The sequence below is a fragment of the Strix uralensis genome, chromosome 23 (genome assembly GCF_047716275.1).
Source record: "Strix uralensis isolate ZFMK-TIS-50842 chromosome 23, bStrUra1, whole genome shotgun sequence".
Classification (NCBI taxonomy): Eukaryota; Metazoa; Chordata; class Aves; order Strigiformes; family Strigidae; genus Strix; species Strix uralensis.
The window spans coordinates 9647530-9673037 of record NC_133994.1 but is presented as its reverse complement, the minus strand read 5'-3'; the positions used below and the strand labels follow the sequence as shown (position 1 = coordinate 9673037).

Here is a 25508-nt window from a genome sequence, read left to right as displayed (position 1 = left end):
CCTGTGATAAAGACGACAGCATGGGAATGAAGGACAAATGCAGAAATTGGGAGAGACAGACCACTCCAAGGAGGACTGCCAAGCTGAGAATTGAAGCAAAGGGGAAGATGCATGATATGTCTGTGAGAGGCTGTATGGCACACGTCAGTCCAGACTTGCAAGCTGTGTCCAATTTCCTTCCAAGCACCTAGTAAAAGTGGTTTGGCAGGAGCAACAGGCAGAAGAACTGTCCTGATATGTAAGTCTTTCTCTCTCTCATATTGATCTTTGTGTTTTGATTTGGGATGAATGACCAGAGCTCTCAGTGGCCAAATGCTCTGAAGATAGGTGACTTTGGGTGTGTAGTGGGCTTCCAGTGGGATGAGAAAACAGGAGCTTGCAGTCTGTCAGGATGCAGGTCTGTGAGTTTCCCAAGTGGCCATGGTAAATGACTCTTAATTACAGGTTAAGCACACCATTTCAGTGTTGGCTGGTGACTGCATCATATACTTGAACTATTGTTGCTGCATTCTTGCAATTCCTGCTTATGTCTGACAAAGGGCCTTGAATCCTCCTGTCCAGTTAGGAAAGTGATTTTTTTTTTTTTTTTTTTCTGTTGTGAGATGTCCATGAGTGTATTTAGGCATGAAAGATCCGTTTATTCTTTTTTTTTTTTTAAATAATTTTTCAACATGGCTGATGTTAGGCACTGTAGTATTACTGTACTTCAGCCTGGTAATGTCAGCACTCTCTGTGCAATAATTCTACTTTTACCATTAAAATTATGTCTGTTTGCTAGCCAGGAGGGATGGACTGGGTGCGCCAGAGTCCAACAAGTTGAGAAAAAAGTGCTTTCCAGGACAATGTGATCTTGTGGGGTATGCTCCACTTTAGGCTCTGAGAAGAAAGGGGTGGAACGTGAAAACTGTGTGTACTGGAGTACCCAGAAGACACACAAGCTTGAGAAGTGAATGCTGGGGCTAAAAGAGACATAGCTGCAAAAGAGAATGGGAGAAAAGTCATCCCTATGTGCAGAGATGGCAGCTGTGAAGAGAAGTTAAAGCAACCACACTGAGTCTGAAAAGGAGTGAGAAATCTGACAGAAAGTTGAGGGCAATGATCAGACAAATAGCTGGAAAGTTGAGTAATCTGTTTATTCCCAGCTGGGACACGTTAGGTGGTCATTGGGTAAAAAACTGAATGGCCTGAGCTAGGGACTTTCTAGTCTCTTTCTGTACTGATAAATCCTCAGCGATCTATCTGCCTGGCTACCAGGGCTCCGGCGTTGACCAGGACAGGCAAAAATGTCACTGTTTGTGAACAGGGAACTGATCTGAGAGAAGTACATTCAGGCTCCTGAGTCTCATTGCTGTAATGAGAAAAAGACACCTTGTTTCAAAGAAAAACTCTGCCATTGGCACCTCAGTGCAGAAATGAACTTACAGAGAGATGCTGCATGCCTGCGGTCCTTTCTCCAGCACAACTATCTGCCCAAGGATTTTGTGCCTTTACAAGCATTTTCTCTGTGTTTTGCAGCACTCCACATATGCTCTGTATCCTGAGGCTGGGCTAATAATTTCTGGCATGTAAACACCATCTGGTAATTGAACAAAATGGTAGCTGGCTTTTAATAACGATATCCTAATTCTGAGATTTTAATCAAGGGCTACCTCAACCACCATATTCAACCCATACCCATTTTTTATGTCCTTTGTCCTCAAAACTGTTACCTATGCTAGCTTCCACTTTTGAAACAATGGGTATCATCATTACAACTACCTAAACAAGTACTGTGCTTGGGCAGACACACATTCCTCTGTCTGTCAGTGATTACCAGGAGAAAGCAAACTGCACACTTCAAATACTGAAAACTTTGTCTCATGCTGGACAAGCAAAAAACATAAAATAGGCTGCCCACTATGGGGCTTGACAGCCCCCCCTGGGTCTCAGAATATCACTTGTGTGATATTGTGGGAATGTATACCTGGGAATCCTGCCTACTGCAAAAGTTATGAATACAGTGCCCCGATTTATGAAAATAGGCATCAGTTATAGCCTGTTAAGAGAATAATATGGAAATGCCTGGTTCATATTAGCTAGAAGCATTGACTGTCAGGCTCACAGTGCTCCGAAACACTTTCCCTCAGGTCCCTGAGGACACCCAAAACAGGACAAATCCTACTGAGCCTGAATCTAGGCAGATCTTCACTGCTGTCAGAAGACTAGGGCTCAGCTCTTGCTGTACTGCCTCATTCAGACTGTGGTGACAGATGGAAAAGTGCCTTTCTTGGTTTCCTCACTCATTTTCCCCTTTTACTTCAAACCTGAAGACCCTGAGACCTATTTTCCTTTATCCCTATTTTGAGACCTGATGTTACCATCAGGCTAGCAGATCTCTTTCTTTCTAGGGAATGTGGAATCCTTTGTCTTGCTCCCTCCCCCTCCAGGCTTTCCAGTCCCTGCTGGGTGATAGTGTTTTGTGGCCAATTTGTTACACTTCTCAGTCATTATATTCCACAATACAAAAACCAAGCCAAATGCCTGATTAAATAGCATCAGATGGTTTGAGCTGCACTTCAGCAAGTCCCACAGGAGCAATCCCTCACCTAACAGCATGCAGCTTTTTGTCCAGGGTCCCTGGCAGTCCAGAGGGATGCTGTTAACAGTGTTTCTCAGCCAGTCCTCTCTGCTTCTTGAGCTCTGTTTTTGTTTAACACTTTGTCTTGCTCTCATTTCCTGATTCCTCTTGTCTGCATGTGTCATGGTAGTGGTGTTCATGACAATCTGGATGGTATTTCGGGCAGAGAGGCTGCTGTGGAGCTCTGGTGTCCCCTGGGCAGATCTGGTGCACATCGTCTTCCAGGGTGTCCACATCTTGCTAAGGATCTACTTCAGTTCTGACATCAGTCCTATCATCTACAGCCTCTTCTCCTCTCATTTCCATAGCTACTACCAAGATCTGGTCTGCTGCTGAGATGGGTGTGAAGTCGCCCCCGCCCCTGGGACTCACTGCAAGGCCAGGACAAGATGCTTTTCACTTGTACATGGTGTTCATGTTATGACACTGAACTTCAGATACTAGCTATGTCTCTTATCGATATTGGAAACTGCACAAAGAGTGTGTCCTCCACAGTCACAAGACCAGGAGGCCAGAAGTAAGACAGGCCTGAAACTAAGAGCTATTTCATGCAAACACAGGATTTTACCTGGTGAACTAAAGCCGAGACTGTCTTTGTTGGTGATATACTAGCTATGTCTGCAAGGATGAGCCGCACAGAGAGCCATTGAGAGCTCATGCTCAGCTGGGCTGCACAAATGCCTATTAAATGTAAATGGAGATTGTCTTAATTCTCTGTAGACAGAACTGGAGATTTTCTGGCATCTATTTTCTTTGCGACTGCTTATCTGCAGCTCTGTAAACCAAGTCATGAGACGTCAGACTCTTCATAAAGGCAGAAGTGGATGGACAAGAAATGATTAAGCTTGCAAACAGGCTTCTAGCCTTTGCATTTTGAAGCATACACAACCTTCTCTGGAGTGAGAATCGCACCTAATAGCAATATATACTGAAGCTTCCCTGCTAACTGTGAAGTACTTAAACATTTGTTGGTATTCATTTTATGGGTGAAAAGGAGACAGTGACTGGCTTTGACTCAGCAGCTCTCTTAACCTCTCTCTTAAAGGGTGGACACTGACCACTGACTTTTTTTTTTTTTTTTTAACAGCTCCTACAAGCTCCTGGGGAACTGAAAAGTCAAAAAGGCTTGTGCTTCACATCATGGGGGCTTAATACATCCCTTTGTGAGAAGAACATCAATACATTTCTGAGGAGGAAAACAGGGAGCTTAAAGTTAGTGTTTAATAAATTTTCAGACTCTGACACCAAGACTCAGTCCTTGCTAGCCTGACTTCATCCTTGTTTTATGAGTTCTGCTCTGGTGGTGGTTGAAGGCAGATAGACACATCATCTTACTCCCATCATTGGAACAGAAAAGCTCTTCAAAGCTGCTGTCCAGTAAAGAACCGGGCCACATTGCTCTGGCTGAGAAGTGTAAGTATGAAGGAATGAAGCATGTAGGGATAAACTGATGTTTTCAAAATGTAGGTTGAAGCTTTAAGCTTGATATCATCCTCACTTGAGCTAATATTCCTGAAGGTGGGGTTCTTCTAAAAGGGAAGAAATTATCTATCTCAACTAATGTTATGCTATCATGGGACCACAACAAACATCACCACGTTCTGCTTTGGGCCTGCTAATCAATGAACTTCAGGTCTTCAGGGCAACGTTGATGCAACAAGTTGAGAACTTTCCCTTACCTGGCAGGCAGATTATGAAAGTGTTTCACTTCTAACTGAAGAGTTACTTGTCATAGCAAGGGTTGGATCCATCTCAACCAGCTGGAGGCTGGGGATTCATAGAGTGTGATTCATCAGTTTATTCTAAATACGTGCTTTAAGATGAGATGAATCTATTCTACTGATTAGAGTCATTAAATGTCACTGAGTAGAAAGGAGTTTAAAGGGGCTAGCTCAGAGGAAGCTGTTTATATTTTACCAGGTTAATCTCATTCTTAGTGGCCCAGAGCATTTTAACTTGTGGACTAAATACAGTTCTCAGAGACACTATTACAATATTATGTGGTTTCACCAGTGCTCCTTAGAGCAGAATTTAGTCTTCTGAACCAATGAGTAAGTTTTGTTCTAGTCTCCTTTTGACACTGAGAATGCTAATGAAGCATATTCTGTTTGTTTGTTTCCCTGATGAGTAATTATAAATACATTTTTAAGCACACTGTTTCTATAGGCTGCTGCAGACACATCCAGTCACCTTTTAAAACACACTCCTGTGAAAAGTGAGCAGCTGGGTACATTTTTATGTGTTTGTTGTACCTATTGTTGGAGCCAGTCTCTGATGTGGATGAAATAACATTGGGATATTTTTTAATTCAGCAACAAACATACACAGAAGCTTAAAAATTTACTTAGAATGGTAACTTAGATTCTGTATTAAAATGGAAAGTTTATTAATACCTGTTAAAGCTGGTATAAAGCACCTGCTAACATGAGTCAGGTCACAGAAGCTGGTTCTGCTCTTCTTAGGATACTGTTAGTCATGAAGTGACAGAAAGAAATTGGACATTTATGTTTGTAGAATTTACTCAGCATTGTGACTCTGGCTGCTCTCCATGGGTGACTATGGTCCTCCAAAACTCCACCTTATCCTGCCTGCCACACGCAGCCTCTCCCAAATCCTCTGTACAGGCATCCCAAGGTCTCCTTTCTCTTGTCCATGCCAGGTAAGGACACTCTCCTGCCCCCATGAAGGGGCAGTGTAGGAAGCTCTTGTTCACCTTCCCAGCATGACAAGGTTTTATGAGATGAGCTTTACTGCAGGTGTGGGTTCACACTATGAATAGCAAAGAGCTGTACTTTGCTGTTATGGGAATGAACAAGAGCACCAAAAAGTGTCAGTGTACAGGTTTGAGGGTCACTCACTAGAAAAGAAAAGACTGTTAGTGTCATTACTGATTGAAAAGTACAGATGGAGACAGTCCAGTGTGATGTTTCATCCTGACATGGAATGTAAATCCTAATTTTTCTTGTAAGCTTTTAAAGGGTAAATGGGTAAACAGTCACTTCTTTTGTTCCAAAGCAAGAACAGCCCCAAATGGGCACTTAGCCCTCACTCAAAAAGACTAGGGTTAGACTGCACTCAAAAAGACTAGGGTTAGACTGCTCAAATATCTTGCTATCAGACATCACATCTTGAGAGCTCAAAGCCTGGAAAGCACTGTTGTGTCAGGCATGTCATGACAGACTATAGGCACCTCTACAGGAAATCAGCCATAGTGCAACATATCTGCCTGCACACATACCTCTGGGCATGATTACACATGACAGCAACAAGAATTTGCATAGACTTTATTGCTACAGCCCAGATTAAATGCTGGAACATATGAGGTTCTACAAGGTATGAAATGTAATCACCTACAAAGTCCAGAGGAAACCAATACAGCAGCAACCATGACTGTCTGTAAGGCAAGGGCTACGTTATTTCATATGTTTATCATGGAACTGAAATTGTCTGAAAAAAAAACAGGGAACTGAGTTTGCAAATCATAGATTTCTAGGACTTCAGTGATGGTGTCTACTCAAAACTGAAGTTGAAGAACTGCACACAGAGTGAGAGGTAACAAGAGAGAAGGGAGGCAGGGAGATTTATTTTCTCATCCTGAGACATGCCCACTTCCAAGACTGTGTGGGCAAAGAGCAGAAGGCTACTCTGCAAGGGGATCCAACCTCATACCAGATAGAGTATGGGAGAACATGCATTTTGAAGAGTCTCTGACTGTGCTAGTATGCCTACCCTTTTGCACTTATTCAGGATTTCCATGCTGTACAGCCATTGCCATACTCCGCAGCTAGGATATTCATTTTAAGGTAAGAGTCATCTTGCTCTGTCCCTCTGCTTGCTTTTTTTTCAGGCTCCAGTTAAGGCTGCAACCACAATACTCTCCTAAACTTGAAGGGGTATTGCAGGAGCCAAGAGATCTCAGTCGGTGGTACTTGCCCTGTCTTGCTCTTGTGCCTGACACTTTTTTCATCACAGTGATATGGTGTTGGCCATTACTGACGTATCGTCAGTCCTGCCTGCCTTGGCACTGAATGGGCACAAGAAGGGAGAAGAACACACACCTGTGGCTTTGCAGATTACTTGCAGGTGCACCTCTCCTGAATGTGGTGTCCCCCAGGCTAATGCACTTTCCCTTAGCATCCTCTCTCATACCTGCATAAACGCAATGGGTATGTATCCATACGGACACCCTGCCCAGAACACACATAAAGATTCCCATACATTCCTGTACTTAAATGCCTATATATTGAGACAGCCACAAACCTGAGTTCAGCTAGAATATACCAGCATATGTTCATATGGCCCTGCTCACAGGAGTAAGCTTCAGCTTCTATACTTAAGTGCTACAACATCCTTTGTGTGACCACTGCTTTTGCAGGAGTCCATGGAGCCAAGATATAACCACCTTGCTGTCTGCTCTTTTCACAGTTTCCCTGTTGTGATTCAGGAAAGAAATGGACCCTCACTTCCCAGGTATCACAAGCAGGGTCTGGTATCAGGCTTGTGCCATTCTAGCACATAATGCTTTTAGCAAATCCAGGTGAGGAATCTTGTTCATGATAGATGGGGTCCTGAAGAGCCCTGGAAAAACCCTTGGACTGAAGAAGAGATATTTTCTGAGAGACACAGGAAATTCTTAGCCCTTTGATGATACCAGTCAATCACCACAGTGGTCATCAAACAGACAATGAAAGTGTGGAGACTTAAGTGCTTGGATTTTTTTATGGCATCAAACACCATCCATCCAGCACATTTCCACCTCTTATTTCTGCAGGCATCCCCAGTTGCTAGCTGGCATATAGTGCACTGCCAAGGACTGCATTAAAGTCATGTTAGAAGGGGGACGTGTCATATTTGTTGGGCAAAAGAGTCATTTGCCACCATCTTTCCCTTTTAAATGGCATCCATAAACCACACAGACAGGAGAGTCTGATAAGATACAGATTTGGAGCCACCTCCCAGAAGTGGTCAGAAAAGTAGAGGGGACATTTAGCTATAGAATACAGGTTTACGAAGTACACGCACCACATTGTATGTGTTCAGCCCTGGTGCATCAAAGCCAGGAGACAAACCGTTGCCGTCGAATGGATAAAAGTTAAAGAGCTGCCCATTTTGGGTCTCCAGTGAGATGGAGGCAGAGCCCAGGTGCAGAACACATGGGAACTCCTTGTCAAAAACAACTTGGAAAATGCGATCTTCCAGGTGGTGGAGCTTGATCGTCCGGTACTTTTCAGGGATCAGCTCTTCCACATGAGGCCCAAACTGCTGCATGACCAGCACCCCACCAGGTCCAACTTTAATCTCATAGAAAGTCAGGTTTGAATAGGTATAATAGCCAACATAAGGGCCTGGACTTGGAGGAGGAATCAAGCTTTTCTCTGCCTCTCTGAATGCTGTCTCCATGGCAGGAATAAGATACTCATATGTCTGAGTCACAATATCTCCACCCTGAGGCCTGGGCCCAGCCATCAGCACAACGAAGCTCAGGCGGAGCTTGGGGATAAGAGAGAAGGTAGCCGAATAACCGTCGAGGTCTCCATCCTTCCTAATGACATCATATCCCAGTTGTTCATTAATCTCCCAGGGTGTGCCAGTCTTGTTAGCAAAGTATTCAGTGGAGCACTTAAACAGAGGGGTCAGCATCGTCTTCACTGTGTCAGGCTCTAGGAGACGACGGTGATAGGTGCCTAAGAAGACCATTGCCAGCTTGGCAAGGTCAGCAGCTGTGGAGTACATCTGGCCAGAAGGCCTGTACCATCCAAGGTCATAGAGAGGGGCCAGCTGCCGGCTGCTGTAGAAACCCACAGCCATCTGGGAGCGGATCGGTGGCGTGATGTCGAAACCAGTGTCTTCCATACCCAAGCGATCAAGGATGTTCTCTGAGATCCAGCGCTGGTATTGCCCCTCAGCTGCATGGTTGGCTAGCACATGTGCCATCAGTGAGAAGGCCAAATTGCTGTAGTGACATCTGAAAAGGAAGAGGAATATAGCTGGATCAGCCTTACCTCAGTGACACAGTGTGGGTACGACTATGCAAAAACAGTGGCTAGATCTCCCTTCTCTGTGGAAAAATTCTCATTTTATCCAATGATGTGTTAAAGAGAGAAGAGTTGAAGGAGAGACAGAGAAAAACTGTATGCTGTTGCCTTGATTTGTTGTTAAGTCAAGAAAGATAAATTTCTTACGGGAACATCAACAGAGCTATTGAACTGCTATGTATGGAAAGAGAGCTGGAGATGGAAAGCTAAAAAAAACTTTATGCAAACCCCTATATATTTGCACATCCTGATTTATTGTTTATAATTGTTCACCAAAGAATATATCCATTCTTTTTAAGAGCAGAGTTGAGAGTTACAGGTGCTTACTTTAAAGGTCTCAAAATCCCAGGTAAGCCTCTTTGGAGATTTAACATAGTTTAATCACTTAAGCAACCAAGTTACCTTAAGATGGTAAAAGCACTTAAAAATCACTTAGAAGTCTACAAAGCAGCGTCCAGCAATGTTGAATCATTAAGAATACCTGAGTGCTTCAGTCTAATATCCATAAAGTGACTTAAGTCTTTATAATTGAATGAAGTTTAATGACATGAAGACGTGAACAGGCAACTTTTTTTCAAACACATTTTCAAAATTCATTATGTTTTCAACCTTGTTTGTATTGCTGTTTTGTGGTTTTTTTTTTTTAATTGTGTGAAGCCACACATCTCACTAGGCCTATATATATGATAAATTTGGTACCACTTCAACCATTTCCAGACCCTCTAACTGATGATTCTGTGATTCTGTGAATAAAAGCATGATGACCATATATATTTCTACCCCAAGAATAAATACATTCTGGATCTAAATTTTGTATCTGAAGTGGAGCTGAATTTCAACATCCCCAGAAAAATATGTTAACATTTCTATATCAATGCATGAGTATCTCCTTCAGGAAGAACGATCTGTTAGCTGTGAAGTATATGCAGGAACATGGAAACAGAGTTAAAACTATCAACATGTCAAATAATAAGGGGTTGAGAGACTATGAGTGTATGTCCTTATACCAAAGAAGATGATGGTATTAAAGTCTTAAAATTCTTTAAGGAATATCTATTGTAACCTCCTACATGACATGGGACAGAACTAATACAAGGTTGCCATGACTGAGCCATTGAGTTTTCTAAGCTTGTAGACTGCAAGCCATGGTGAATCCTCAGCAACTCTAGGCAAATTATTTCAGAATGTAATTCTATTCCCTACAAATTTTGCAGACTTAGAAAGTTTTTCCCAGTTAGTCTGAATCCTTTCCCTCACATGCTGTCCGCTGGATCCTGTTCATATCTTGGAGTATTTGCAACTTTTAACAGGCTACACAAATTGTAACAAACATTAATAGAACTTATAGATAATTTAGAGACATGCAAATCGCTACAGACATAGCATGATTTTAAGTGAAATCCATGACGATTTAAACTGATAAAATTAATATGCCTTTCCATTTTTGAAAATCCGCATCTTTCACAATTTAAGGCTCATTGGACCTAACTATATGAGTTTAATTTGCCTCATCCAGGCTTCTCACTCACTCTATACACATTGGCACCTCCAACAGTCACTCTTTGCAGCCTAAGATGGGTGTATGGGTAGATGGCTGAAGCTCCCTTTAGGAATGTCTGTCTTTTATCCATTGGCCATGGAGACTGCAGCTGGGGCTAATATCGGTGGAGAACACAAACCCAGACCGAAAGCTCGTAAGTGAATATATCTGACCTGGTTCCTGGATCAGCAACCAAGACATCATCTTTCAGGAGAGCTAGAGCATCTTGCGTATTGCCCTTCCACAGCAGGCTGGTAGATCGCAGCCTCCTGGGCAGACCTGTGTCATGGAAAAGAGAAGTTAACAACTTGAGAGAAATCATGGTCCAGGAAACGTTGAGTCTGGTGGAGACTGAGCAAAAGGCGAGATTCAATGGCAAGATGGAAATAACAATGATGCTCACATGTGCTTTATGCACATAGCAAGTGTGCTGCAAGGACCTGTTCATACTGGACTGCAGGACACGGTATTCAACTCATGGACCACTGAATCGGGGTTGCTACATTTCAGAAAAAATACTTTGATGAATGATTAAAAATACACTGTATCCCCAAGTGTGTTTTGGAAGAGAAGGGCATATTGGTTGTTGGGGAAATCCCTGTCCATATTTCCACGTGACTGTATTGCCTTGACTACAAAGGTGTCTAACAGCCCCTTAGACAGGTTTTTGTTCTTTACGCCTTGCTACAGAGGGCTTGAACTTCTCTGAACCATTCCAGGCTTGGCCTGGAATATTTCTAGCTTTTTTTTTTTTTTCAACTTTAACAACATTTATTCAGGGTTTCTCAATGTAGAAAAATTGAAGTTCTTTTCACTTAATTCTATAACACTGAACATGGATCCCCTAAAAACTTTTGGCCAAGACTTTTTAAAATGCCACAGCTCTTTTGCACAGGATCTACAGCTCACCAAGTCCAGAACTTGGATTACATCTGGAATGAAATCCTCACTGCAGTTTACAACTGATTTTGATTTAGAGGTTAGTAGGAAATCAGGAAGGGTACATGACAGAAAAGTGACTTGCAAACATCTGCTCAGTGAACATGTGCTTAATCATGGCAAAGCGGATTGAGGCCCAATTCTTTCGTAGCAGCAGCATCTGTTTTTCTCAATTGGCCTGACCTTGGGATTTGAACTGAATCGAGAGCACTTTTTCTGTTTCTGGTCTGTGCTTATTTGTGCAGCTGAATGACCAGGTAAGAGATGCACCGAGCATCTTCCAGTAGACAATGGGCTCTTTCCTTTCCTACTTGCCACAGTGGCAGCAAATAAAATGTTGCACCCCTGGGAGAGTTCAACCAGTGCCATGACAGCAATGTCTCTCTTGGGGTTCATTAGAAATGGTAAACCAGAGAATGTGTGAGCATAACAGAAAGTCCACGGTCATTGATACACATCATGGGCTGCAAACTGATGTGACAAGCATGCTGTTAACAATTTACAATAGCATCTAATACTGTCATTCATATATATTTGAAAATCAGTCTTAACAAGCTGGAGCTTCCCTCTAGCAATGTACCCATCAAGTGTTGAGGAGAAAAATCTTTGGAGTTACTTTTGTAATATGCAATGTAGAGAAGCCCAGATAATAAGGATATATTATAGATCAGTTTCCACTGGAAGATTTAGATGAAAACCACTTTACAGTATGTCATGAAGTGACTTCGATCTTGATGCTAAGCAGAACCTATTCCTTTTTGGGTTTTGACAGACAGGAAATGTGACATGTGACCTCAATATTCATTTGATTTTCAGTTAGGATTTTGAAAATCTGCTTCTCCTTTTACTAAATTGTCAGGGTCCAAGCTAGTTGGTGTTCCCTGCTGGTGTGATCTGGGAAACTTGGGCCACATTCCAAAAAGAAAATACAAACATGGAAACACAGAAGGAGCTGAGCAGGGACACAAGTTCAGCACATGGATGGAAGCAATGGAATGGCTGCACATTACAAGCAATTATGATATGACTAGGTACACATTTGACGTATGCTTCCTACAGGTATTTCTAGGGCATACCTCACACCTCACCAGCTGACAGGGAACTGCAGCAGGTTTGGGAGCTGCAGCCGCAGCACACGCTGCTCCCGCAAGGAGCAGCCAGACCAGCTTCACCTGCTCCTGAGTCAAAGGGGAGCAGGCAGAGTAGGTGCCCCTGAGGACATCATCAGGCTGGCTAGAGCAAGACCTTGTCTGCAGGGAGAGGAGTTGGGCAGGGTTGTGCACAGATATTTCTTTCTGCCTCCTGCTGCCACTGGTCACTTTGGGTTGTTTGTTTGTTTCCACATTTCAGTTACATCATCCCTTTTTGGGGAACCCTTAGTTTGATACTGGCTTACTTCCAGTACAGCTAATGTTGTACCCTGTCCTGAGGTACTGCCATTTGGCTAAATGCTATTTTGATCTTAGGTCCTAATTTTAGGACATTTATTCCACTATGGAATAATGCAGGTGCTACAGAGTTTAATCAAAATGCCACATGAGATATCAGCACAGTCTCTTTGGCCATTACATTATGAAATCTCAGTCATGTATTAGCAGCTTTATTTCTGAGAAAGGTTAAAGTTCTCCTGAGTCCTGTGAGCTCCTTCTACCTTAATGTAAGAGTTACCCAATTATGAAGGTAGCAGAGAATTAATAGTCTTCTGCCATCAAGAACAAAGCTATTAATAGCTCGGGAATCCCAGATCAGGAACCACACTGACAGCTAAATTTAGCTCAGCAATCAAGGTCTATCTGTTCAAAGCAAAGAGGTTTGGTGCCACTTTGACCCTCAAGTCTATGTCTCAGAAAAATGAGAGCACTCTAAACTGGAGTACAAAAAACTGTTACGCAATTGGAGCCTGGTCATGCGACTGTGTTAAAAGAAATATATGTTCACCTTGCGTAGCAAAAACAATTCCTCAGCCCACCGTGCAGCTTGGCCTCCTTCCTAGCAAGTGATCTGGACAAGAGTTTCCTTTTAGCACTTCATGAAGTTGCTGACAGCTTGCTTACAAAGGTCCTGCCTGACCTCTGGGAAGTGCAAAGGTGCAGGGTCCATAGTGAGAAATGGCCTCAACAGCAACTTTTTTTCCTTGACATATGGTCTGTTCTCTCTGTGGTATTTTTCAAGTGGTGCAGCGGTGAGCAGAGGATAAGCAGGTAGCAGTGTTGTCTCACCTGAGAGCTGGCTGGCCATTCTGCGCAAGGTAACAGGTGATGGCTTAAGTGGCATTGAGCCTTTTTCCAAAGACACCATCCCATCTGCTGTGTATCTCTGTTCTGATTCCTTGATCCTCCCCAGAGGGTTCTTAATAATAAAGTTCTGGGCGTAACGTTCCAATGGGTCATCAAGAGATGTGACTTTTCCTTCCTCCCACATCTTATACAACATAATGGTGGGAAAGATCTTGGAGACACTGGCAATTCTGTTAAGGAACAAACATTTACAGAAATTAAGCATTAAGAAATCCATGAAACAAGACGAAAGATGATCAGTACATGAGATCACCCAACTGACCCACTGCCTGTAGCTTTACATGCTAATTCAGAAGGGAATGGCTCAAATGCAGGTAAGACTCTGCCCTTTATGGACTGCAACTTAACCTTCAGTACTATCTCCCCAGTAGTGAACCGGGCTACAGAACTTCTTCTGTTCACTTAGTATACATAAGGTAGCATATTGTGTAAATTATTGCTTAGTAAATACTGTAACAAGTTGCAAGTAGTTTATTGGAATTTTAAGGTTAAAATGCCATAGAGTTTTACATTTCATATTCAGTGTTGATATTTGGGTGGCTTCAGAACAGAGTCAAATTTACAAAAGTCTCCTGGAATAAGATTCCAGTTCTATTTTGTTGATTTTTCAGAAACAGGGTTGTGATTAAGAGGGACGACCAGGGGCATTCGTATTGTGCTGCTAGAGATGAAATACTTGGACTGGTGCAAGATGGCCTAGAGTGGAAGCATTTGCTAAGAATGTTTTCATTAATCAGAAAGGAAAGTCAGAGGTTTGAAGATGATCAGGTACCACCATATTTCCAACCATAAATGATGTTGACTTGGTGGGGGAGGGCAGGGGGAGTCTATGTGGAACAATTGGTTAGCATGTTTGGCTGTTAATCAAAAGTTTGCTAGTTCGAGCCCACCCAGAAATGGGTTCCCCTTTCCCTGCCAATGACAGGGACGTTGGAACTGAGATGGCCTTTAAGGTCCCTTTCAACCCAAACCATTCTATGATTCTGGAAGAAATAGCATGAGGTCATCTATGCAGGGATTTCACCATGATACAGAGAGGGTGAAAACAAGTAATCACAGCTGCTGAAACTTTCCAGAATTGTTTATTCTGAGGACAACATTTGATAGTCAGAGTGCAGCCCATATGTTTCATATATAGCACAGTTATAAATCACTGAAAATCTTTAAAGGAAGTAAACACTTCCTTTGGTTTTTTTTTTGTTTTTTTTTTTTTTTTTTTTTTTAACATACACTAAGGAATTGATTCTATCTTCATCTAAAAAATAATAAGCAATATGGTTCTGACTTCACTGGGAGAATGAATAAGCATACAGGTCTATTTTATGTGTTTAGTAGATATTCCCCCAAAAGCCATTTTTTACTAGACTTTTTTTTTTTTTTTTTTTTCCTCATCCTATGGCACTGTCTTCTTGCTGCTCACAAAATCTGTTCTAGCTCTCAGTTTTCAGATTTGTGCCCTAGGCCTCCTCAAAGCATAGAGACATTCCTATGTAAGGAGTAGTATGTTTTGAGGTTCTTCAGGATGGTCACTGCTACTCCAATTTAAATTATTGTCAGATCAAATTTATAAAAAAAAAATCCAAAGTAAACAACTCAGTAATCCACAAGCACATGATAATTTAGGGATTAGCTGAAGCATTGTTTCACAAAGTTTCAGTGTAACACAGAGGAGGTTTCTGCAGTGGACCTGAGCCAGTAGAGGATGGGGTTTGTGACAGTGGCTCTATTCCCAGATATCAGATCTCTGTATGTATATCTGCTTTTTTTCTAGCTCTCATGCCTGTGATATATCTGTCTCACCTGTAAATAGTGTACTCATTGGGCACCACTGAGGAGGGGTCTGAACCATTCTTCTTTCCAAAGTTGCCTGTCCAGAGCACAGTGTCGTTGTAGATAACAATGGCAGACATTGCAGGGAGACCAGAGCTATGAATCTTTTGGCGCAGCATCATATCTACCTGGAGAATGATCGGAAATGATGAATTTCCAAATTAAGAGTCTTATAATGTCTCATTAAGACAATTAAGAGTCTGTAACAGGCAGTAGAAGACCTAGACCATCAGCCGTCCTTAATTCCAAGCACTTGAGAGTGATTTTTTTCAAAAGTGTTTTAGCAAAAGAAAATATTTTAACTGTACTGTTCCTTTGAATTGCTTATGTTGAATTATCCAATACCTTTCTTTCCACTGTGTAGAAGAATATGATGCTCATCCATGTAATACCTATGTTGTTTATATGAATAAAACCAAAAACTAAAACCTAATAATTGTAATTGCTTCCTTTTAAAATTGTACTGCACACATCTGTTCTTTGCACTAGTATTTTAGGTTCAAAGATGCATGAAAAAAAGATTCAGACTTTTCAAATATCCCATGACACTTTTCATGTCATGAAACATGCAGATAGGACTCCTGTTTAAACTGCAATCTGAGAAACAGCACTGAGCAACTAGAGAGCTGTGATTGCTCTTTGCTCCCTGTTGTGCCAGGGTTACACAGATCTCATCAGCCAGCTGTGCTCCACCCACCTCCTGAAAGCAGAATGCATTGGTCGTGCTCTTTTATGACTTTTTCAAAGCTATGTCATCATCACGCATAAGTTATCTTTTGCACAGAAAGGTTAAGAGAAATGGCCTTCCAAGCCCAGTATCTGAGACAAGACCAAGCCAAGTCATGTCCTCAGGACCTCTTCACTGGATGGACTGGTGAGGTGCACTGACAGACAGCAGTGGAAACATCCAGCTTGTGCCAAGTCCTTCTGTAGTGGTTCTTTACCCTCCCTTCCCCACGTGCCAGTGGCCCATCTAGTATGGTCAGGTACATCAGCACCTCTAGAGAACAGACTGGTCTCATGCCAGCAAGCATGATTCTCCTTAGGGTTTTCTCAGAGAGAGTCTGGCATGTAGACCTGCCTGCACCTGCAGAAAGTTGACAGAAATACATGATGCTCTTCTAAACTTGAGTGTCATTGAATCCAATACTCAGCGTTTGGATTTGGCCACTGGCAAGATTCTTCTGAGGAAAACATAGGCCTTTCTGATAAGCAAAAGTATTTAACCTTAGAAGAGAAATGTTTCCTTAAGCCTCATGCATGAATGAATATCACTCTCCTGTTTCAAGATGCTAGGAAAAATTCTCCCCTGCATGCAATATAATTGCATCTGGTACTGTCCAGAGTCCCAGTTCCAGGGTCCCTGTCCTGACACAGGATGGTAGTTTGTCTCAGTGCAAGATCTTTAGGATGGGTTTGAGCAGAACCTAAGGGCATCTGAAGATACACTTTTGAGGTGCTGGTGACTAAGCTCCCTTCAAATACCTATGTCTTCCTGAGCATCTAGTGTTCAGGTTCTCTGTGCCTTATTCCATCTGCAAAATAGGAATAATTTTACCAGCCTACTTCAAAGAAGTGCTTGGATACTTAATTTCTGAGGAGCACAAAGAAAGGAGATTATATGACTCTCTGATGGACACTCAATGTTCTGCACACTCCCTCACCTCTCTGACTAATCCTAATCGAATAATAAAATACCTCTCTACAGTAACCCCAGAGACAGTGGCAGAGACTTCAGAAAAGTGAATGTGAAGTGATAGCAACCGAAATTCAGTGTAGATAAAGTGATGTGCATGCAGGAAAACAGCCCTAACTTCACAACACATACACATGGATGGGCAGTGAGCTGGGCTTTAGCACTCAGGAACAAGACCTTGGGGCTACGATAGATGCTCCTATGTAAACATCTGCTCGGTGCCCTGTGGCAGAAAGAAAGGTAAATCAGATATGAGGGATTATGAGAGAAGTAACAAAAATAAAACAGAAAACACCATTTTATCACTGTATAAATCCCTGATCCACTTGCACCTTGAATACTGTGTACAGTACTGATTTCCCACATCTTCACAAGAGTATGATAGAGCTGGAAGAGATTCAAAAAAGGGTAAAAAGAATGATCAGAGCTGTAGGACAGTTTCTATTATGACTAATTAAGATACTCATGAGAAAGAGACTAATGAGAGGGTATATTATATGATATATACTACAAAATCTACAAAATCAGGAGTGTCCTGTCAGAGCATGACTGTCCTTATGGTCCATGCAATCAAGGCAATGCTGCAGTATTTCCTCATTGCAAATAGAGCCTACCCAAATTTCAGACAGTGCTAAAATTTCAGAGACACTATATCATACAGAGGAAAACCAGATCTCTCTCTCATTCAGATTCAGGTCCCCTTCTTCTCCCCCTTCCCCTCCATTCCTTTCCTTGAAGTTACCTGCAAGTGGCTTTTTAATCTTTAAATGGTGCCATGGGGAAAGCCAGCAAAGCAATAAAATAAGGAATCGGCAGTCACTGATGAAGAGGAACTAGTTACATGAGTCACTTACTTTCCAGGACATGAGAGCTGCCCAACATTAGTCAAGATGCCAGGAGCCATCATTTTGTGCTGTTGTATGCTCACCAGACCTTCTGATGGACAGGTAATAATGTTTCTTCATCACAGCTTACCCTTTGGATAAGAGAACTGCTTACTGACCCATTCTGTATGTTCAGTGAAGGAGTTCTGTATACCCATTTCTAGATTCACGTGTTCTCTGCCTCCTCAATTCCCCACCTCGTCCCCTAGAGATGCTCAGGGCAAAATACATATTTTCCCCTTTACACCTTCAGAAAAGAAGCCATGAGCTCTGGGTCCCTCTGTTCCCTTCTCCTCACAGACCTTTTCCAACGCATCCTTCAGAATGGGGATTGGGTGGTCCAGCGGTACCGGTTCAGGATAGCGGGGGCACATCTGCACAGCTTCTGATCTCACGTCCATTACAGATGGGCCTGGAAAACATTTCAAAGATAACATATGTGACTTAAATAGACACTCTAACAAGCTTTAACCTCATTCAGCAGTCAGCACTACCTTTCTTGCTTGTGCTGTCCAAAGCTGAAGGACACTTCTGCATAGGAAAGAGACTATCTTGAATCATTTCTATCTCACATAAAACAGGACATGAAGAGGGCACTGTACTCCCTTATTTCTTATTCCAACACGGGATGGATGTGGGATGGACAGGAGCTGCAATAGGCTTCAGCTGACTCTGCAACCTGGAAGAGTAAGGAACTGAGACTACAGAAGACTCTGTAGGATACCTGACAGTGGGTTTAGACCCCATGAAAATGCCCTGCCCATGTCTAGGGGGAAGTCTGAGTTTGGGTTCAGGAGGACAGAGTTGTCCCATGCATATTGTAACCTCAGAAAATGGATGTAGAAGTGAATTGTGAGTGCCACCTGAAATCTAACACTGTAACAGCCGTTGATAGGCTTCATACGTAGTATATTAGCTGTCTTCGGAATTAGCTGTATCCTGCATATGCCAGAGACATATCTTAAATCTTATGGCAAGCAAATATCTTTAAACTCAGTGAGAGATGTGAACTCTCTTACTTGGAGGAACTATATTCCCAACTGATCCCAAGATGTTCATAAACACAGGTTCTCTGTTCTGTAAACTGTAAACAAAATGCTTATTTATCTTTTTGCTTACCAACTGAGCATGAAGCATTAGAAATACAGATGAGAAGAGAAATAACATTAAGGAAATTTTGAGATGAATGGGCATGGATACACGAGAGCCTACAGGCAACCTCTGATACTGTGTGATAAAAATGTAGGGACTGCAATCTTTTCAGACATTGGTCTATAAAGAACCTCTGGCACTTTCACCATGAATTTTATGTCACCTTTGGGCTACTTAAAACTCTGATCCACTTACACTGTATATACTTCATCCTTGCTCATACAGTGCCTTGAGTCTATCTGTTGACTTTTCTATAACCAACACAAGGGAACTCTAGTGTGAACTGGGGGCTTGAGCCAGCTTAAATTCAAAGATCTAATATTAGGGGAATAGGAAAGGAAGCAAACCCATAAGCTGAAGCACATGGTAAAGTGTAAAACAAAACCCATTCTAAACTGTGTGATTTTAAATTGAATGATTTTTACAACAGGATGCTAAAGAAAAAGATAGAGAATGTAAAATAAAATGTCTCCATGGTATGTCAATTAACCTAGGTTAGTGTCAGAAGTAACTTCTCTGGAGACCAGCAGAGTTACACTGTACATCATCAACCCAATGTTCATCTCCTCTGTGTCCTTGCACCAGCTAGGAGAAGGTAAATCTGTGTGCTCTTTGGGGAAATGCTCTTTGGGGGAAAATGTCCACATGGGGGAGAAAGGCATTTATTGGCCTCATAAATTTTTGTGGCAAACCAAGCTTAAAGATGAATACTCACTGGGCTCCACCTTGGGGAGGTTGTACTGCCACAGAAAGCAGCCTGTCATCGCAACAGACAAGAGGAAGAAGAAGATGACCAACACGTGAATCCACTTGACCTCCATGACAGTGAGCTTGAGGAGGCTTCGGCTGCTGGATGCCTGCTGTAAGCAGAAAAGATATGATCTCAGAGAGAGAAAAACTGCCTCTCATGCATATTGGCTAGGTGAAAGAGGCACACTACATTGGAGAATAAAACTACTGCAGGGACAGGGACTATTTCCAGTACTACTGTGGCACCAGAGCTGGGCATATGAGCCCACATTGAAATAACTGGAACCAGAGACAACTTTTTGTCTTCCAATGAGGTTTGCAAGACATTATTGACCTTTCTGGTTCTTCTAGAAGAATGTCATCCACTCCTTTTGCCTTTTCCCCTCCCTGCAGGTGAACCTCATCAGCCCAGGCTGGTAGGATTCTCTGTCACAGCTCTCATTTCCTCCCTTCTCAACCATTATGACTTATTCCTGGATATCTTTCCAACCCCTTTTTTCCAGAGTCCAGCATGGCAGCCACCAGCCACATCATCTGAGCAGATCCAGCTTTTATACATGAATGGTGGAATTTTTCACCATACACTGCCCTCACCTTCCTATTTTGTGCCTGTAATTCCCACTATATCATGTACCATCTGTAAGCTTGGCATTTCCAGATGCCATGTTTCTGAAAATATTTCGGCTAATATTTCAGGCTTGTGCAACTCTTACAACACTGGAGCCCATCCAGGCTGGTGATACCACCATATAAATGTTGAAGAAAAACAAGGAACAGATGACAGTGCCTAAGCATGAGCTGTGCTCTTTCACTGACTGTAACAGGTCAGTAGGGTGCTTTTGAAAGTTTGGCAATTAAAGTTATAAATATATGGCCTGCCATTTGCATCCAATATGGTCCACATTCTAAAGCCGTTTCAGGTTGTCTGGACTCACTTGTAGGATAGACAGACTAAAATGCTCCCTTTAGATTTCCACATGGCCCTTTTTTTCTTTTTTTTTTTGAGATACAGGATAGATCATGCAAAACTTCTGCAAGTCAACTGAGCCTTGTCACTCGCAGCTCGGGAATCTGCAGAGCCACTTCCAGACTTGCACATGGCTCTGTGGCTCTGTAAGGATCCAACTGCAGAATCTAGCCCCTGTTGAAACTCTAGGTTGTAATTCCACTTTCTGTATAATAATAGAAATATGTCACAATTATTTCTGAAGCCTTTTAGCCTGTTCAGGCATTCCCACAAAAATTTCTGAAGGCAACTTACTTTAGTTTCTTCCATAACATACTTAAAACTTCAAGGATGGCTTAAGGCCATACAGGTGCCTGCAGACCCACTCAGACCTGAGCCTTCCAGAACACGCATGCAGTCCATATTCCAGCCTAAGTGACATGTGTTCCTAAATAGGGGAATGCCATTTTGACATCAAAACCAGCTTGGTTTAGATATACCAACCTCACAGAGTGCCTTAGTAGGCAGCAGATCATATCCACACAAGGAAAAGCCTGTGTCTTGAGATCTCTTTAATTACCCACACGCTGGCAGGCTTCAGCTTATGCTGAAGGATGTTGTCTAGACCTGCAATGAGATGGTCTTTTCCTGCATCAAGGAATGGGATAGGGATCTCTTTGTCCTGGAGTAGTCATGCAGTGACTTTCTTGGGTTTAGTGCCATCATAATAAGGTGACTCCCCCAACAATCTGCAGTTCCTCTGACCATTTTTTTGCCTCTTCCCTTGCTTTACTGAGAAACCCTGATTCCTGGGTCCCAAAGAGCAGGGTAAAAGGAAAAGATTTTCTGGTATATGCCTCATCTTGTGAACTCCAGACTCACTAGACCACTAACTGAGGACCCAAAGGTACCAACATTGAACTCTTATCCTTTAGTCCAAACTCCCCTTTACCTCTTGTGGATGATGAGTGCCCTGAATGTCTGTCATCCTCTGACCAATAATCTAGTGGCAATGCAACGAAACCACGGCAATGCTATGGAACTAGAGACATGGATCTCTCTTTTATTGATGGGGCAACAAATGTTTAGATTGTGAGGAGTATTCATCACCTTGAGGATATGCTCTACCCTCTAAGTCACCTCTCAGGAAAAATCGTAGAATCATAGAATCACAGAATGGTTTGGGTTGGAAGGGACCTCAAAGGTCGTCTAGTTCCAACCCCGCTGCTATGGCAGGGACACCTCCCACTAGATCAGGTTGCTCAAGGCTCCATCCAACCTGGGTCTGAACACTTCCAGGGATGGAGCATCCACAACCTCCTTGGGCAACCTGTTCCAGTGCCTCACCACCCTCACAGTAAAAAAATTCTTCCTTATATTTAATCTAAACCTCCCCTCCCTCAGCTTCCACCCATTACCCCTCGTCCTATCATTACAGTCCCTTGTAAAAATTCCCTCCCCAGCTTTCTTGTAGGCTCCCTTCAAGTACTGGAAGGCCACTATGAGGTCTCCCTGGAGCCTTTTCTTTTCCAGGCTGAACAAGCCCCAAAATACCACTCTTTCCCTGTACCTGGGAGACAGACAAACAGATGAATAGATACCTACAGACAGACTCCTCACACCTCCTGCTCCAGGACCTGTCTGGCCTCACCTCCCTTTTAGCTGGTTTCTCCATCTCACATAAGTTGCTCAGTGTCCATCACTGCTAACAACACGAACACAGCAAGACGGGGGGAGGGAGGCTACCAAGCACTTAGATACATGTAAATGAATGCAAACACATGCAGGAAGGAGTGTACACAGCTTCCCATGGGTAGGTTAGCTGTACACTCTGTATTTTCCCCTTAGCTTTGAAAAATTAGGATGGGGGGGAAGAAATGGGGATTTCACATAGACCACCCAGGTACACTGTCCTGCCCCACTATGCTCATCTGCGCAGACTACCACAGACCCTGCGAGCTGCTCAGTCAGAGGCACATCTCAACACCGGTTAGGGAGAGCCAGAAGGAGCCCCAGTCCCCTGCACATACCATCGTCAGAAGCCGTCTCAGTCCCAGAAGCTGTTGTCAGGCATCCCAGCGTGTGCGTGCCATAACAGAACCACACCGTCTGATCTCAGCCCCAGTAAAGGGGGAGCAGAGCACCTTGCCACGTTCCTAAATGCAGCTGTATATCATGGGCAGGTGCTGCTCAGTCACTCCAGCTGAAGTGGTCATTTTTAGCTCCCCAGCAGTCCTGCTCTGGGTTTCCGTGTCCATTTGACCCATTCAGACCCTCCAGAAAGTGCTGCTGAGCTCCCCTGGGCAAGGAGATTAAGTGGCAGGGACAGAATGACATTTGTGCTCAGGAAAGTGCCTGAGAGATTGAATGTTAATTCTTCCTAATGCTTCTCTGCCATGTGTGTGAATCACAGCTGAAACCACGAGGGCTTCACCATCTATTTATAGCAACTTCATCTCCTCCTGACATCTGAACAGGAGGCGATTAACTCATGAGATGGACATCCCCTGCGTGCCTCCAGCCGGCCGTCCCTGGCCTGGGCTGTTCGCAGGAAGGGGAGGTGGGGGAACTTAAGCCAGGAGCTCAGGCACTCTCTGGGCTTAATCCTGAACAGCTTCCTGGAGTTCCCCGCAGTGATAGACAAGGGAGTCATTCCCAGCTAACAGGCTCACTAGACATAGATGGAGCTGGTATTTTCTTTCCTCTTAGCTGCTGGGGACTCTGAAGGATGGTGGAAGGTTATGATTTGCATGAGGTGAGCCTTACCTGCAACTGTAACTCATCCATGGCTGCTCAGAAGTCTCTTCTCATCCTCTGTGCTGCCTGTCTCCACAAACAAAAGACTCATAAAACCCTGTGATGAAGAGAAGCAAAAAGTTAGTGTGGGAAAAAAATGGAGTCAGAGCAAGGAGGAAAGCCCGGACAATCAGAGCTGCAGGGAGGGACTGGTTTTGGATAGGGAGATAACCCACAGTAACCTCATGAGGTAAGTCCTCAGTAAACACCTTCCCTCTCTCTGCCTCTGGTTTGGCAGCACCTTGTGTTCACTGCTGTAATGGTTTAGTCCCTGCCAGGGTCTGAGACTATGAGGCCGCTGCTCCTCCCCCACAAAGGGAGTGAAATACAAAGCCCCGAGGCTGAGATAAGGAGAGGTTTAATACAACAGTGCAACAGCAACACCACAAAGAACAATAACAATAACAGTAATAACAATGAACAGAGCAAAATCTCTACCAATACAGCAGTGAGAACAGAGCCAATCCCACAGTACACGCGGTAACCGACCATCTCGCTTCGGCGCCAGGATGTGACGTCCGCATGGTATCTGAATAACCCGTCCGCATGGTATCTGAATAACCTGCCTAGAGCTCCCCCCCACTGCTGGGGAAACTTAACCCTATCCTGGCTAAACCAGGACAACTGCAAGGGCTGGACCCAAGCTCTAGGACTTGCCAGGGCCCACGGCCATCCTCACCCCACCTCCCAAATACAAGGACCTGGAGCTTTGAGACCTTCAAGGCTGATACATTTCCATTGTGTCTGCTCTGCAGGATCCTTCCAGCCCTCTCCCTGGCTTCTCAACCTTGCTCCCTCTACACAGCCAACAACACCCTCTGTAGTCTTGGAAATCACAGACACAGCCAAGAAACTGTATGACAGGTGTGGAAGTGTCAAGATAATGGCACAGCTGCCACATTTCCCATAAATTCTCCCTCTTGCCTTTCCACCTGGCAGCAACAATTCAATAGGCAAACCCCCCCATAAGAGCTCTTACCAGACTTGCTGCTACCCTCCAGCTTCCAGTGCTGATGAATCTGGGGCTGTCCTGCAGCTGCAGATGTTAAGAGCATCTGAAGCACTAATCCCAACAGTCAGCCTCTCTGAGCACAGATTAATCGGCCATGCCTCACCCCTCCTCAAGCAATGCAGCATCTGTCCAGGGATGCAGCCTAAAGGGAGTATTGCTAGAGATTTCATGGCTCAAACAATACAGCAGAGTGGAAAACAGGGAGCTCGAGAAGTGGGTATCCTTAACACACTCTGAGCTGGAAATGTTAATAATGAACTGCCATTATCATGTAAAGTACATTATAGATGCTGTTCAAAGTGGAGGGCATGGTCATGCCCTCAGTTATGCACCAAAGCCAGGGGGATTATGCACCTCAGGGGTCTTGACATCCTATTGCTTTCTTCAGATGTTCACAGGTAAGGGTGTTATCTTCAACACCACTTCTTTATTTCAGTATCTCCAGTAGTGGCCCAGGCTCTGACGATGCTCAAAATACTCAAGTGAAACCTATGCAGCCATGTGCCTGTACCTCAGAGTTGTGCCCAAATTTTGCTGAATGGAGCTGCAGATGACCTCCTTACTAATTAGAGTAGATCAAGCTCCTCACAGTTTTGTTGCTCCTCATTTCTGGGAACTCTATTTCCTTCTGTCCCTGCTACCAACCTTCCCAGGCTCACAGTCTGTGCTGTGGTCTTCCCTCAAAGCCAAAGGGAAGAAGTGCATATGTAGGTAACTCATGGTCTTTACATATTACACATTGTCATCCCCTCCCTTCTTCATTTTCACTCCATTTTTGTAGAGTTCATTTAAAAAATTACAGTTTTTCAGTCTCTAACACAGTGTGATTTGCAGCAATTCATTCATTATCCCAAGGTATTTCTTGACCTTCTCTCTGAGAGATGCTGCCTCTGTGCTTTCCCCCATAAAAGAACCTGTGTACCCACAACCATGACGGAGTCTCAGTCTTTCCTGGCTCAGCAGTGTTTCATAAGTTTCACTCTTGTGTTTTTCAGTCCCTCCTTGCAACTGAAT

General features: G+C 43.4%; 1 protein-coding gene and 1 long non-coding RNA gene across 4 annotated transcripts; one reads left to right on the top strand and one right to left on the bottom strand.

Annotated features, from left to right (window-relative positions):
* Positions 1 to 7168, top strand: LOC141953775 (uncharacterized). The gene is made up of 3 exons (XR_012632004.1): positions 1 to 238; positions 3705 to 4030; positions 7043 to 7168. It is a non-coding gene; the product is annotated as an uncharacterized LOC141953775 (long non-coding RNA).
* Positions 6979 to 24472, bottom strand: LACTBL1 (lactamase beta like 1). Of its 3 annotated transcripts, XM_074892591.1 has the most exons (8): positions 24462 to 24472; positions 23453 to 23540; positions 19706 to 19850; positions 18141 to 18250; positions 15229 to 15386; positions 13351 to 13598; positions 10366 to 10471; positions 6979 to 8582 (listed from the first exon to the last, which is right to left on the bottom strand). In XM_074892591.1, exons 2-8 carry the CDS (start codon positions 23471 to 23473, stop codon positions 7604 to 7606), a joined length of 1767 nt encoding a protein of 588 aa, XP_074748692.1. In that variant the 5' UTR covers positions 23474 to 23540; positions 24462 to 24472; the 3' UTR covers positions 6979 to 7603. The 3 variants fall into 3 exon arrangements, with proteins under 3 accessions (XP_074748692.1, XP_074748693.1, XP_074748694.1); XM_074892592.1 differs by lacking the exons at positions 23453 to 23540; positions 24462 to 24472 and adding an exon at positions 22717 to 22866; XM_074892593.1 differs by lacking the exons at positions 18141 to 18250; positions 19706 to 19850; positions 23453 to 23540; positions 24462 to 24472 and adding an exon at positions 17087 to 17987.
* Positions 24473 to 25508: the final 1036 nt, after the last annotated feature.